This window comes from Ipomoea nil, unplaced genomic scaffold (genome assembly GCF_001879475.1).
Source record: "Ipomoea nil cultivar Tokyo-kokei standard unplaced genomic scaffold, Asagao_1.1 scaffold2036, whole genome shotgun sequence".
NCBI classification, from domain to species: Eukaryota; Viridiplantae; Streptophyta; class Magnoliopsida; order Solanales; family Convolvulaceae; genus Ipomoea; species Ipomoea nil.
This window is the reverse complement of record NW_017618464.1, coordinates 4,031,086-4,047,233: the sequence shown is the minus strand read 5'-3', so window position 1 is coordinate 4,047,233 and position 16,148 is coordinate 4,031,086. Positions and strand designations below refer to the sequence as shown.

At 35.0% G+C, this 16,148-nt stretch overlaps 1 protein-coding gene and 1 long non-coding RNA gene across 2 annotated transcripts; both read left to right on the top strand.

The window, feature by feature from the left end:
• Window positions 1-8,161: 8,161 nt before the first annotated feature.
• On the top strand, window positions 8,162-9,182 carry LOC109147882. The gene is made up of 3 exons (XR_002048720.1): window positions 8,162-8,329; window positions 8,427-8,479; window positions 8,818-9,182. It is a non-coding gene; the product is annotated as an uncharacterized LOC109147882 (long non-coding RNA).
• A 1,464-nt stretch (window positions 9,183-10,646) lies between these two features.
• On the top strand, window positions 10,647-15,153 carry LOC109148154 (protein KINESIN LIGHT CHAIN-RELATED 2). Its single transcript, XM_019295971.1, has 3 exons — window positions 10,647-11,612; window positions 13,510-14,418; window positions 14,536-15,153. Exons 1-3 carry the CDS (start codon window positions 10,939-10,941, stop codon window positions 14,768-14,770), a joined length of 1,818 nt encoding a protein of 605 aa, XP_019151516.1. The 5' UTR covers window positions 10,647-10,938; the 3' UTR covers window positions 14,771-15,153.
• The last annotated feature ends 995 nt before the right edge of the window (window positions 15,154-16,148 follow it).

The following is a 16,148-nucleotide window of genomic DNA, read 5'->3' as shown; positions in this document are numbered from 1 at the left end:
AAATTCCATCAATGCCCTCTAATTTAACGGACTTTTAACGCCTGACCGGATAGAGGATCAAAATGGTTAACATTTTCAAAGTCGAGGACTTAATTGGGTAAGGAAAATTGTCGAGAATCAAATTGGTAATTTTACTATAGTCGAGGGACCATTTCGGTAATAATTTTTTTTTTTTTTTTTTTTAAAGTCACAATGTTACAAATAAAAAATTCAATTAGAATTCTCACTATTAATATTTAAAAATGTCAAAAACAAAATTTCACTCATCTCACTATTAATATTAAAAAAAAAAACACAATATTACAAATAAAAAATTCAATTAGAATTCTCACTATTGATATTTAAAAAATCAAAAACAAAATTAAGTAACGAAAGATTCAAACCTTTTACCAATTTATACTCTGTGCAAGTAAAGGCCTTACTATCTAAACTAAATTAACCTATATTTAAATTTTGGTATATAAAATATATATACAATATATATGGGGTGGGGGAGTGGGGGCAGCTGCCCCCACTACCCCGCTCCACTGTGGCTCTACCACTGCGTAGAGCCTAAGGAGCAAGGTTCAAGAGCGGAAGCCGCTCGGGGCGGGATGCAAAGGATCGAGTGGGGCATGAAGGACCGAAGAACAAGGACTAAGACAAAGTGCAAAGGACCCCAAGGGTCGGCAATAGCCATGGCAGGATCTGTTGTGCTTTAATCTAGTCTAAAGGGCTGCCTCATATTTAGGAGATTTGTTAATGACACTAGTTTGTATAATTAGCTTTCTCTTGTTTAGGAGACAATCATGTTCAATCATTACACAACTTGTAATACACAAATACTAATCTAAAAGATCTTCTAGCAAAACCATTGTCTTATTTATCCATTGTCTTTATTATCTTATTCTTTCTTTCTATATGAAATTAGGGTCCGTTTGTAAATCTACAGGAAAATGACTTCTGGAAATTGAGTCTTTTTCTGGAAAATATTTTCTTTTTTCGTGTTTGGGAGCACAGCAGAAAACTGTCTTTGTGTGTTCGGTTCATTTTCTGAAAATGAGGTATAATTGTATAATTAAACATTTTATATAATTAATTATTTTATTTAAAATAAAAAATATTTATAATAACAATTACTTTTTTGAAAACAAATAATTGTAATTATTAAAAAGTTAATTTTTTTTTTTTAAAAAAAGACGGAAGAAACCAGAGAGAACTTCTCTCTGGTTTCCCTTCCTCCATGCTTCTCTTTTTTTTTAAGGTTTTCGGCGGATACCAGAACACTGGTGTTCTGGTTTCCGCCTGAAACATTGATGGTCATTTGGCGGAAAATCACTTCCACCAAAATTTGGTGGAAGTCATTTTTCGCCAGATTGGCTTGGTTTTCCCTAGTCAACGGAAAACGACATCTCATTCGACGCATCGAGCGAGCCGCTTGACGCGTTGAACTTTTCCAGTAGCTGTTCGCCTAATTGAAGACACAGGCTCGACGAGTCGAGCAGGCGAGTGGCCCAGTCGCGGTTTTGGCCTGTTTTACGCGGAAATTTCCTATTCTCTCCGAGTTTTGTTCCTGCTATAAAATCCCGCCTTTCCTCAACCCTAGAGATTAGTTCAGAGTTCTTTGGAGACAAGAAAGAAGAGAAGCGAGAGTAACAAGTTGTCTTGGGAAGCAAGAAGAAAGCTAGAGAGATTTGGGAGAATCACTTGGTTCATTCTTGTACTCTCTTTGATTGCTTGTAAAACTCTTTATTATAATTGCTATTTATAATTTAGCCATGCTTGGCTAAATTTCATTAGAGATTCTTGGTTAAAAAATGTTTATGAACCTATATGCCTGTGCTCTCAGATTCTTAATATATTGATGCTTGGGTTTTTAACTTGTGTTGCAATTGTGCTTATATTGTTGTTGCTAGTAGTTTAGGGCCCGAATTACTTGTTTCATAGCTTTATTTATGTCATAACGGGAGTTAGGTATAATTGAGAGTACAAACAATTGCACTTAACTGTTGCACCTTGGGAGATGGTATATATGTTAGGGAGTTTTATTCTTGATTATTGCACATTATTATGAATGCTTGTTCTTATATTATTGGATGTTTATATCACGGGAATGAATATGCACTAGAGTTAGAGGTTATGGGAGTAATTCTATATCACCTTTGCATTCTCACACTCGTTTGAACCCAGTTTTAATATTGTTCATAAGATTGGCACTAGGTGATTAAACACTTGAATGGTAGGAATCTCATCCTCTCCCTATTGTTTTTACAAACTTGAACTTTTCTTTGTTTTAATTATTTTTATGCAGTCACCCATGATAAATCCTAAGATTAGCTTCACAAGGATAATTAATTGCTAGTGCTTAATATACCTCACTTCCCTATGGATCGATAACACGATACTCCGGGAATTATTTGTTTGTCAAATTATACTGCACTCACACATAAATATGAAATTTTTTATGAAATTGGAGCATGGGTTTTGCAATCTTTCAATCCACTTGAAGAATTGAAATCAAGGTTAGTGTTCTACACTCAATATATGGAGTTTTTTTTTACAAATTAAATAGTGACTTTGAAGATTAAAACTTTTGAAAATTTATTCTTAATTCTCCTTCAATCTAGGTTTTTTTTTTTTTTTTTTCTAAAAATAAATTTTGATTGAATCTCTAATCCTGCAAATGGGAATACATAGCACTTGATGAGTATACAGAGCACTCTTATTTCTCATTTTTTTTAATGCTCTGTACTTCTTAAAGAAAAGTTAGTTTGTGTCTATATAGGCAGTAGGATCACCAAAATTGAGAAAAAATTTCGGCAACATTTTTTGCCAAAATTTGATTCTATATTTATGGATTAAAATACTCTATTTTGTTTTTTTTTTTTGAATGCTACTCTATTTTGTTTATTTTGTGGTCAATAGAATGCTTAGTATATATAGCGTGGTTGTAGGGAGCATTTCTTTGATTTCTTTATTACAGTACTTCACAGAGAGGTTTTCTGTAATTCTTTTTAAAAAAGTTGTTGTCTGCTAATGGAGTTTATATATGAAGAGAGTTCTAATGATGTTCACAATGTGAAATTAAGCACGAAATGTTCCAAGGATAAGAGAAATATTATTTTTGAAACTTTGTTAAAACACAGTGATAATGAAAAAGTAAATTATGAGTTAGTTAAAGATGTTGCAAGTATGTACTATGTTTCTATGAGAATTGTTAGCCGAATATGGAAATTAAAAAAGGATTGCTTGTGTTACAAATGGTCTTCCAGTTGATATTTGTCTAAATTTGTCAAGTAAAGTTCGAAGGAAAATGATTGAGATCAATCTCAAAGATGTTTCAAGAATCCCGTTGAATCATTGCATGCACAAAATTTCGATCTATGGCTAGTGCACTAAACATGTAAAAAAATAAGCCTTCGCTGGAGAGTTAAAGAGTGATCTGAAATCCCGCTCAAATGCTACCAAGTCTATGTTAACAGAGGAAAACCAAAAAGGTACGATTACAGTTCTGCACATCTATGATTGATTCAAGTTCATCTCATAATAATCCATATTTCATAGATATGTACGACCATATTCATATAGATGAATCATGTTTTTCCCTCTCAATAACTTCTCAAAAATATTACATGTTACTTGAGGAAAATGAATTATTATATCATACTTGTAAAAGTAAAAAGTTTATAACAAAAGTTATGTTTTTTTGTGCTCGCCCTCGGTTTGATTTAGAAAGAAATGAAATGGTTGATGGAAAAATTTGGATGTTTCCATTTGTTTATAAAGAACCAACTAAGCGTAGAACTAAGAACCGAGAAACTGGAACCTTAGAAACTAAGGCCATTGAATATGTAAATAAAGAAGTTACAAAAAAAAAATGATTGATTGATTATGTATTGCCTATTGGAAAAATATCATAAAATAACATTTTAAGTGGCTATTTTGTGGGAAAAATATTAGTAGGGTCCACTTCGATTTTGGTCGAGTCAAAGTGGATTCGGTTTCTTCGTAGTGAGACGAAGAGATTGATATATTGTACGCTCAAAACGGATAATGGGTGAATGAGAAATTGATTATCAAAGTAGACCCATTTGAGTTGGAAATAAAAGATGGAAAAGCTTTAAAGAAGCTTTTGTCCCACATTGGTTTTGGAAATGGGTTTGCACCACTATTTATATAAGAGCCTTTTAAAGCTTATTGAATTGTATAGTATAGAGGTTCTTTCTCGTATGTCTATAATCCCTTTGTCCTGTATAAGTTGTGCAAGAGCAGTTGATTTTTTGGTACAACTCTCCTTTTCTTCTCTACATACCTCGGTACAACAAATCGAAATCGAAACCCTTCTTCTCTACATACCTCGGTAAACTTTCTTCTAGCTCTACATACCTCGGTAACCCTTCTTCTCGACATACCTCTTCTCTACATACCTCGGTAAACCTTCTTCTAGCTCTACATACCTCGGTAACCCTTCTTCTCGACATACCTCGGTACAACAAAATCGAAACCCTGCTCTTCTTTTCTTCTCTACCTACCTTCTGTGTTCTTCCAAGGCTCTAGTTCACCTGGTTCTAAGTTTGAGTGCTCAAAACTTAGAACTGTAGTACGTTTTATCCTGAGAAACCTAGACTGCAACGCTCCTGACACCTTTAGGAGACAGCAAATAAGGTTTTAAGGAGAGAGTGCAACTCGACTCGTACTTACAACCTAGCCATAAAAATCCTTTCGCCCATGTGGTTGTTTTATTCTAGAAATTCCCAAAAATTTCAAATTTTCTAAGAAAATAATAATCCTTTTCCGTAGGATTATTATTGAGTTTTCGACCTTATTTGCCAACATTGCCTGCAATACGAGCAAAATGACCTCCGAGTAGTTCAAAGAATATATATATTCAACTAGATAATGCAAGTCCACATATTAGTATGAATAATGTTGAAGTTCTGGAAGCTGCAAAGAAAGATGGCTTTGATATTCACTTAACTTATCAGCCTCCACACCTCCAAATTAAATAATCCAGGCATGCATGTGGATGAACTAGTTACTAGTATTCATAAAGCATTTGATTAGATCTCAGTAGAAAGTCTTAGTAATATTTTTCTGACATTGCAAGTATGCATGGTTGAAGTTAGAGTTAATTATCAAGATGATCCCTTAACTATAACAAAATTATCAATTTGGTCATTAATTATTTTTTGATCAATTAAGTCCTTCAGTGGATGAATATTTGGTGGCGTAAATGGCAGATAGGAGGATGAAGGGGGAAGAAATTGGGTAAATATATTCAGTGGTATTTAAAATTCCAAAAATGTCCATGGTCTAAACAATGTTTAACGTGATTAAATGACAGAATGACTAAATTGACTAATGTAAGAAAGATTGAGGGATCGAATCTGTCTAAATTGAAAACTAGGGACTACATTACAAATGCATTAATAATTGAGGGACCAAAAGTGCGATTCTCATCTGCGATAAATAGTTTATATACTTGTAAATAAATTGGAAGCACATAATAAAATGATTACTATAGATACAAAATATGTTAACTGCAGGTATAGAATATATTAATTGCAGACATATAATCAAACACATAAACAGTTAGCTGCATGTACAGAATATATAACTCCCGACACATAATCTTAAAGTTATTTTGAACCAGTGTCCATAATGCAAGGTAGAACTTAGTCCATGTTATAATTTGTCAAACTTGTTAAACGGCTAAGTGCTCCCTTTTGTTTATTCCACTCAACAGCGTTCTGTTCGATCTGGTACTGACCGGGGTTTCCTTTAATTTGTCACAATCCTCTCCCTAGATGTCTGCTGGAATTGAAGCACTGTACTAATGGATAAAGATCCAGATTTCTGGAGTGCCGAATGCATTTCCTTAGGATGGTATTCTAAGACTAACTTTTAACTACTTGCAGCAAATTAAAGAAGTTGACATTCTTAGCTTTCATGATGGTGAAAATTCTGAACCCGTTTGGATAATTCTAGCCATCTCTTTTTAGCTAGCTAGCTAGAATGGACAAGAAACCTGCTTATTGGATATTGGCCTGGAATTGGGTGTCTTACTCGTCTTGCCAGAAAAATGTCATATGTCAACTTCTTTGAGCTAAGTAGGTTTTGAGACGGCTGATTTGCCTATTTCATCTTCATCACCAGCAGCTAACATGTCAGCAATGTATTACCTCATATATCAACTTTTTCTTTTTTTAAATAAGATTAATTAGATTAGAATAAATGTCCTTTGAAAAAAAAAAAAAGAATATATAGCTCTCTGTTATATATATAACTAAAAAAGCAAGATAGCAAGCTAAGGACAAGTTGCTTTCAGGTTTCAAGTTTAGTCATACTAATTCTAAGTCCCAGAACTCTTTATTTATACACTCTGCACACAAGGAGTCTTTATGAGTAAGGACTTTAAGGCCATCTGCATCCATGATTTCTTCCAAATTGCAAAGCTGATGTGGAATTCTTTTTTTTTTTTTAGACATTACGTGTAGCAACTCTGACAGGTCAAATTGCATGTCTTGCAATTTGATTGTCAGAATTGCAAATACAATTCTGGTGAAAAATAATTTTTTTAATAAGTTGATGTGATAGAGGGTTATTTTTAAAAGAGTGAGGTGAGAAAATTGCATGAATGAAGATTGAATAGTTATTAATTGTAAATTTTGTGATGTGACATTTTAAAAGCGAAAGAAAATTGCATGAGTGTAGATAACCTAACCTACTAAGTAGTTTTAAGTTTCATCATGCTATAATAACATCCATGATGTTGAAGTACAGATGTAGAAGAAGTGGGGAAGACAAAAGAACTTACAAAGATGATGCATGGCTGCCTAACTTATGAGTGGAAAGTTGAACCTTGGAGCTCATTTTCCTCCATCCTTTTTCTGCTAGTACGGTGCAACAGGCACACACTTATGATTCACTGAACTGGATGGGTACATTTTAGACCCCCTATGAAAGTAATTAACCTTATATATAATGCAAAGTTCAGTTTATCAAAGTAAGGTGTTCTCACAGTGGTGTGGGTATAGTGGGTAGTTCTTCAGTTGCTTCAATTCCCTAGCTAGCTAGCTGGCATCAAGAGAAGGTGTGGGTATAGTGGTATACAGTGCTTACAATTATTCTTGAATCTTGAATTGATAGTGGGTAGTTCTTCAGTTGTATTATATTCTTTGAGAACTCAGTCAAAAGTAATGACTTTCTGCCCAACCACAAATGAAAGAGATCAGATAATAATTAAGTCAACTATGCATAGGAAAATTTGAATGGGATTCCATAACAAACAGTGCATCCCACAGCCCACAGCTTCCTATTAGCCACATATATAGATATCAAACAATTTTTCAGGCAGTTGGTTTCTAGGCGGTAGATTGTGGACAATGAAACATGATCGAGCTCTAGTATCTCTAATGTGAGAGTTACACCTAATATGGTGAACTCTTTGTGAACACCAGATAATGGTCCTCCCAAGTTACTGTAATTTATCTCTCCTCTTAGGGTAAAGAAATTTCGTCTTTTGTAGGTCAGTGATCAGCCACTACAGTTTTTAATAAAACCTTCTTGAATTGGCATAGTTAGAGATGGAATTGCATAGTTGGGTTGTGCCTACCAAAACGGAGAGGTCTTCGTAATTATGCAATGGTTGAAATCTTTAGCCAGTGGCCCCAGGGAAGAAGACAATACATGACTGCTAAATAAGAAGTTTGGTCTGTTTTCAACGCCTAGAAAAAATAATGGTCCTGTTTGGTAAAATAGTTAGTCTATCGGTTAATTTTGACTTATTTGATCATTATTAGCTATTTGATTTGATTAAATAATTAGTGTTTGATTAATTAACTTTTTGTAATAACTTATTTGCTTCAAAATATTAATAATCAAAAAACTGTTCAAAATAGTTTTTTCAATTATTTTTTTTAAAAAATCATTTTATATGTAATCACTATCAACAAATAGTTAAATTACTGAACATTTTTTTACTAAACAGCTAATCAGCTAACAGCTATTTACCAAACATTCTCAATGTGATTCCAGGCTGCAGTGATCTGAGTTGATGGGTACTGCAGAAATTTGCAGATTAAAGTCTTCAATTGAAACAGCCACTATATATTTTATACAGTACAGCCGCACTGAGAATTAAAACAGTACGTGTTAGGCTAAAACACTGCTATAAAAGGCTGCAGGCACAAATTATAGCATTCAACCCGCCAGCCCAATTGCAACCCAGAAAGCTAATAAGCTAAGCTTTGAGTGGCAACATATTACAGCATGAAGCTGCAGCTTCTTAACACCAACACTACCTTTCTTGTTTCTCTGCTCCTAGTACTTATTATTGTCTCGTCTCCAGGTCCAAATTAAATTGTTGTACATATTATATTCTTGTATTTATATATGTTGAACTCAATACATAGGATTACAACCTTCTCTGATCTTTCTGTATATAGGCTGCAGCCATGGCATAAGAGATGTTCCTGTGGCGTCTATCACCCAAAACAAGGTGTGTCTATCATGCCCTAACTGTATGACACACAGTTAAGCTCGTACCATATTCAGACTAATTCCCGTCCGAATCGTACCGGCCCAATTAAGGGGCAAAGTACTGGTTAGATTGAATTTTTTTTTTTTTTTTTTTATGGGAGGGTGTTTAAACTCCCGACATCTCTTAAGGGATAAGAGTACACGGTCACTCACGCCAACCAAGCTAGTTGCTATCAATTCTTTATCCCTTAGTAACATGTATATAGTGACTGTGAATTTCTCTCGTCACTAGACAAAAAATACATGAGTGTATGAGCTACAAAATGTGATATCGTATCGGATTCACACCTGATGCAGGTGTTGTATGTTGATGCAAAGGATTACACTGAAGGGGGACCAAATCAAGCTCACACCCCTCCAGGGAAAGGGAGCAAGGGATGAAACAGTACAGTGTCTGGATGGTCTGTTCAATCTCAGCTCATTCCCAAGCTAGCCTAGCTTCTTCCTTTTACTTTCTCATCCCATGATGTTATGACAACAATATGGAGAAAAAAAAAAAGTGGGACTGGAAAGTATTTCTCCTTTAAGTTGTACCTAATTTGCACTTTGTTGGTCACCCACATTATGTCATTATGTGTGTTGAAACTTGAGAGGCAAAAGTAAATCTAACTTCCTCTTCTATCAAAGTATTTTAATTTATGATGACGATGATTATTATCCTATTGATTTTGTGTTTTTTTTTTGCTTCTCTCTTACCTCTTTCACAATTTTTTTTGAAAGGAAAAGAACTAGATTTATTAAAATAAGTGTTCAATACAAGAAGGAATCACTGAAAGCCAACACATAGGATCAGGTTGTGAACGAGTAGCTCTAGTAAGAGTATTAGCTAGCAAACTTGTTCGCTGATCTCAGAATAAAACGAATAGACACTGATTCAAAATGTCGTTTTAGAGTTATTATTATCTCTTACCTCTTTCACAATTATTATGTCACATCTTGCTATAAATTCAATTTGATAAAATAATTATATCAATAATAATGAAATTGGATTATTTAAATCACATCACTTACATTGAATTTAACTTTCAAGTGAAAATTTTTGTAACACTCTTCCAATCACAGTTCCTCCAAATGACTCTTTAGAAAATATAATAATATATAATCTATCTTGTAAACACATCTTACATATGAGAAATCATGTATTTATGTCTTTATATGTTTTTAAATATATACTAGTGATGAACATGCATAATACATAAAATATCGTATTTAACAAATAAATTGGTTATTACACCCCCAATATATACATACATACACTCATTAAGTCAAAACTTCATTTTGAATTGGTTAACTATGCATAATTTAGATTATTTTACTTTATTGTTGTTTTTTATCAGCTAAGATCACAAAGTGAATTTTATGCCAAGCACATCGCGAGTGTGTGTGTGTAAATAAAAGAAAATCAAAACTTGTAAATTATAGTAAGATATAAAAATCATAGGAGTCTTTTGGCCATGTTTGGTAAAATCGTAAAATAGTTAACCTATGAATTTATTTTGACTTATTTGACTACTTGCTGTTTGATTTGGTTAAACAATTAATATAAATGTTCATTAATTAATTTTTTGCAATATCTTATTACTCAAAAACATTAAAATTCAATAAGTTGCTCAAATCAACTATTTGATAAAATCGTTTTATATGTAATAAACTATCCAAAAACTAATTTACTAGTTAACCCCACTAATCTAATCAATTAACAATTATTTATTAAACACCTCTTTGTCAAAATTAAACGAGGCCATACCATATTGGCTCTTTTGAGTCTTTTCCAATCAAATAATGGAGCATTATTATAGAGGGAGGATTAGAGATTTAGAGGGGGGTGTTAGACCAACCTCATCTCGACCGTCAGATTGCGTTTAACGGCAACCTTCCCACATCCAACGCACCACACAGCTTGCACTCTTCTCACGGAAACTCCGGTCTAATCATATCGTATCCAATTATCCATCATACCCAAACCGAAAAAACCCGAATATTGCGAACAGCCCGGATTACCTGTCGCCACCTAATTGGTTGTGGTTAAACTATCATTGCTATCCAGGTCATCACCTGGCCCACTAGATTCGGGTCAGAGATTGAACCGGTCCGATCTTAATGCAAAGATCAGGTGTCGTCGACGGTCCACTGACCGCTGGTCCCCAGTCTCGTCTTCAGCTGAACTTCATCTTCCTCCCTCTCTCTCTCTCTCTCTCTATCTCCTAAGCTCTAAACTGTTCTTCAACAGTAGAGAATGGTGGCCTGTTGTAGTCTATAATTCAGTCTCTTAATCTCTCATTAATTACTTATTGGTAACGCTTTTTGGCGATTGTATAATACAGGATATCGGTTTGATAAATTCGATCGGTTTTCTTAGGGGAAAGAGGGATTTTTTTGTTTTGTTTTGTTTTTGTTTTTCTGTTGTGAATTGAGGAAATGCCGGGAATAGTTTCAGTTAAAACGCCGCCGGAAGCTACGCCATTGAGAATCACAGTTCCAGACGAGAGTCAAGGCCAGATCGGAGCTAATTCGAGTAGATCCGAGAATGTTAACACGAAGCCCAGCTCGCCAGCTCCACGGCGTCCTCCCTCTCCTTCCCCGTCCACCTCACGAGCCAAGCCGTCGCCGGATCGGGGCTCCGGAAAGAAGAAATCGCCGCCGGAGAAGGCTGTTATCGACGAATCGTCGCTTGACAACCCGGATCTCGGGCCATTCCTGTTGAAGCTCGCTCGGGACACGATTGCGTCCGGTGAGGGTCCGAATAAGGCCCTGGATTATGCACTCCGAGCCGCCAAGTCCTTTGAGAGGTGCGCAGTCGATGGCCAGCCTAGCCTCGACCTGGCAATGAGTCTGCACGTTTTGGCTGCTATTTACTGTAGCTTGGGCAGGTTTGAGGAAGCTCTTCCGGTGCTTGAAAGAGCCATTACAGTGCCGGATACGTCAAGAGGTGCAGATCACGCGCTTGCAGCATTTTCAGGGCATATGCAGCTGGGAGATACTCATTCCATGCTCGGTCAGCTGGATCGATCGATTGAGTGTTATAATGAAGGCCTGAAAGTACAGATGGATGCTTTAGGAGATACTGATCCGAGAGTTGCTGAGACTTGCAGGTAAATTATTTTATTTCCTTTTCTTTTTACTACATTTTTAGGAAATTAAAATTTGCATCAAGCTTATAGTGTTTGTTTAATGAAAGTAAGATATTTTTGTTGACCTTTATCATATTATTAGTTGTCATTAGGATTCTCTAGAAGTCTGGATGTTGTGCGAAAAAAAATGTGGCATGAATCTAAATAATGCTAAGAGAGTTACCAGAGATAGTGTAGCTTATGATCCGTAAACATGGAGTTTTACTACATGTACTCCCAACTCTTACTCCCTCAAATTTACTCCCTATGTGGCGGCTTTAGGGCTATAGATTATTTTCTTCATGTGTCTACATCAATATAAGATTTTAAGTGTGGGAGTAAAAGTTGGAAGTAGAGGATGAGAGTAAATGTAGTATTTTCCGTAAACATGGGTCACAGACTCACAGATTGATGGGAAATATCATCACTAAAACTTAATGCTAATTCACTGTGTTCTGAAGCAACTTTCTGGTAAATTTACTACTGGTATTATAATAATTATTAGGCCAAAAAAGCCAAACCTTTTACTATTACCAATTCTGGTCAGAACTTTTATTTTTTACATTTCACACTAAATTTTGTTTTTTTTTTGTTTGCAATTTTAGTTAATTCCCTATTTTTGATGAAAATGAACTTGATCAGGCTTCATAATACTATTATTCTCTACCCTAGTGTTTCTAAAGATCTTCCTTCAATCAATTTGTTTTTCATTACCATGACAAACAAAACCCTAAGTTGGGTTGTGGGATCTATTGTAGCTATAGTGACTGGAAGCTTGTTCTTAATGCTTTCGATGGTTATTATGATTGAGGTAACATTCAGAATGTTGCCTTGCGACTTAAAATCTATTGATAAACTTATGATGGTAACTATAGTAACTTGAGCTGCGATTAGGTTTTTTCTCTTTGTTGGTGGCGATGAGTTGATGCTAAAGTTTTTAAGAATTTCTTTTGGGGTTAGAAAAGAGATTCTTAAAATTATAATGTTAGAAAATGAAAATATAAATCAGGTTGGCCCAAGTTTGACAAATTTTGGAGAATGGACGAAAATTGGAACCAAAAAAATCAAATTGTGTAAGAATCACAGAAGTTAGAAGTTTTGGCTAAACTTTCAATTGGTTGGAAATATTTGGTATTTTTGGTTAATAGGCGAATTATTATTTGTATATTTGTTGTCCTTTTGTGGAAGAAAGTCTATTTTCTCTTATCATGTTTGTGGAGCTAGCACCTGTTTTGGTGAATGATAGAATTAGCAGAAAAAGTATTATTCATATATATTTTGGAGAACATTTTATCTTAGCAGTTTAGAGTAGAAGTTTGCACTGAGTTATTGCTCAGTTTATCAAATAAGGGAGCCAATTTTGGTACTCTGTCCCATTCTTTGACTTTTACTGCTCTCTGGATCAAATTACCAACTTTGGGCTTAAGCATAGATAATGATAAATTTAATATTTGAAAATAAAAATGATAATATTATTATCTATTTTGGTATATGGAGACCAGGGATTGAAATTGTTACCTTCCTACCTAGAATCAGTGTTTCAAAATCTTAAGAGAAATATGTTTGCCACCTTTGCTGAAATTAGGTTACATAAACAATTGAGAAGCAACCAGTCAAATTTAGATTGGAACAAAGGGAGTAACTTCTAAGTGCAAGTCTCATGAATCTAGGTATAGCCGTATAGGGTAACTGGTTGTCTTTCAGATATGAAATTGATCTCCTTATTGTGGACTTAATCTGCTATTATAAGCATTTCTCGTTACTGAAAATTTTGTGTGCATAAGTGTATAACAGACGGTTCTCCTAAAATTTATAATTTGGCTGCAGTTACATCTTTTTGGCTGCCCATAATTTGACATGACTTGTCTGACATTTGCAGATACCTGGCTGAGGCACATGTCCAAGCAATGCAATTTGATGAGGCTGAGAATTTGTGTAAGAGAACACTGGAAATACATAGAGTGCACAGCCCACCAGCATCTCTTGAAGAAGCTGCTGATCGGCGGTTAATGGCTCTCATATGTGAGGCTAAAGGTGATTATGAATCAGCACTTGAACACCTTGTGCTTGCCAGCATGGCAATGATTGCCAATGGACAAGAAAATGAGGTTGCTGCTATTGATGTTAGCATTGGTAACATCTACTTGTCACTATCTCGCTTTGATGAGGCCGTTTTCTCCTACCAGAAGGCGCTTACTGTTTTCAAATCATCAAAGGGTGATAACCATCCTTCAGTTGCCTCTGTTTTTGTGAGGCTTGCTGACTTGTACTACAAGACAGGAAAGTTAAGGGAGTCCCGATCATACTGTGAAAATGCACTGAGGATCTATGCGAAACCTGTGCCTGGAACAACTTCAGAAGAGATTGCAAGTGGAATGACAGAAATTTCTGCCATATATGAATTGTTTAATGAACCCGAGGAAGCACTAAAGCTCTTGGTGAAGGCTCTGAAGTTGTTGGAGGATAAACCAGGGCAGCAAAGCACAATTGCTGGGATAGAGGCACGGATGGGTGTCATGTTTTATATGGTTGGAAGGTATGATGAAGCACGAAGCTCCTTTGAGAGTGCCGTGGCAAAACTTAGAGCCAGTGGAGAGAGGAAATCAGCTTTCTTTGGAGTGGTGTTGAACCAAATGGGGTTGTCATGCGTACAGTTGTTCAAAATAGACGAGGCTGCTGAATTGTTTGAAGAAGCAAGAGAAATCTTAGAACATGAGTGTGGCCCTTGCCATCAAGATACACTTGGTGTATACAGTAATCTCGCTGCAACTTATGATGCAATGGGAAGGTAATATTGGCATATTGCAGTCAATACTCATTAGTACGTTCTTCATCCCTCCCTGCCCCAACTGGTTGTGTTTCTTTGATCTTATTATTATGCTCGACTGTTTGAATGAATGTACAGAGTTGAAGATGCAATTGAGATTTTGGAGTACGTTCTTAAATTGCGAGAGGAGAAGCTTGGAACAGCAAATCCGGACTTTGATGATGAGAAGAAAAGGCTGGCTGAGCTCCTAAAAGAAGCAGGCAAGTCAAGAAACAAAAAGGCAAAATCACTGGAAAACCTCATCGACCCAAATTCGAAGAGGACAAAGAAAGAGTCATCAAAGAAGTGGTCAGCCTTCGGCTTTAGAAGTTAAGCCAATTTGTCATGGGTTATCCACTACCATTAGCTTCAACAGAAGCATATTCTGTAGCCTAGAAGATGGTGTATAGTTAATCCGTAATCTGGTGGTGAGTCTTCTGCCTGTTTCTTGGCTGGTTTGGGTTGGCATTGAATTTGATTTTGATTTTGATTAATTGTTTAATTGTTATTTGTTTGAGATCTTGAAAGATGCTCAGAGAAAAGACCGCTTATGCTGCCTGTGCCTGTGTTTAATTTCAATTTCTTTCTCCCTTTAATTCTTTTAGGAGCTAACCAAACTTTGAGTGAACAAAATCATTTGATATATATGCTCTTGCTGATCGTCTTTGTAGTTGATGATGATGATGCTATAAAATATGTCACCCCGTATTTGTTGTTGATACTTGTAGATATAATTCTTCCATTTTCTAATGTTGTTTTTACAAATAAAAAACAGTATTTGTTGACTGGTGTTTTATTACTACAGTGATTTATGCACTTTTTACCCATTTTTCCAACTTCCATTCGATAATCAAAATTAGTTGAAAAAGGTGGAGAAATAAAATTATAAAAACGAAGATTATATTTGTTTCCATACTTAAGTAACTTAACAGATTATAGTGTAGTATACAAGTCTTAGTAGTTAAGTACTCGTATTATTTAATGAAGTTATATTAGCTCGGGAACAAATATTGATATAAAAATTGGACAAATTTTAAAAAAACAAAACATTAAGAAAAAATCATTTGTCCAATTATCAGTACTTCAAAATCAAGTTTGCAAAACTTAAGTTAGCACTATAATTACTGAACGTCTATCAGCAAGGGGGCAATTTATATACGTAGCATTTAGGACCCTGAATCAAAACGACGTCATTTTAATATTTAAGTTTTAATAGATTCTGTAGTTTTTCGTTTTTCATGTTTCAACACAAATTTTAATTTATTTTAAGTACAGAATCAATACTTTTAAACTCACAATACAAGACATACACATGTTATATATTCACTTATTCTTAAATTTAATTTATAGATAATATATGTTCTATAGGCACATAAATGCAAGACATAAATTTGTAAAATAAGATATTCAATATGTTGTGCGTTTGACAAATACTAATCTATTTCAGGTACAGTATCCATACGCTTAAGGTATATAATTGAATAACATGAGACACAGAAACGCATAACACAAGACACATACACATGTTTTACAGTATAAAAAAAAATCTGCAACGTGAATTGAATAACAAACGATCGCCGTCAAAATTAAAATTCAAAACTACGTCGTTTAGGACCAAGGTCTATAGTGCTGGTCCACGGTATAACGATTGCACCAAGGGGTGTTTGGTTAGATGGAAAATGAAAAAGTTTTACTCAAATTTGAGGAAAATT

Excerpts from the sequence above, each read along its gene's own strand:
- LOC109148154 (XM_019295971.1), top strand. The coding sequence starts at position 10,939 with ATGCCGGGAATAGTTTCAGTTAAAACGCCGCCGGAAGCTACGCCATTG. Across the intron at positions 11,613-13,509 it reads AGAGTTGCTGAGACTTGCAG|ATACCTGGCTGAGGCACATG; the intron begins GTAAATTATTTT and ends TGACATTTGCAG. Across the intron at positions 14,419-14,535 it reads ACTTATGATGCAATGGGAAG|AGTTGAAGATGCAATTGAGA; the intron begins GTAATATTGGCA and ends ATGAATGTACAG.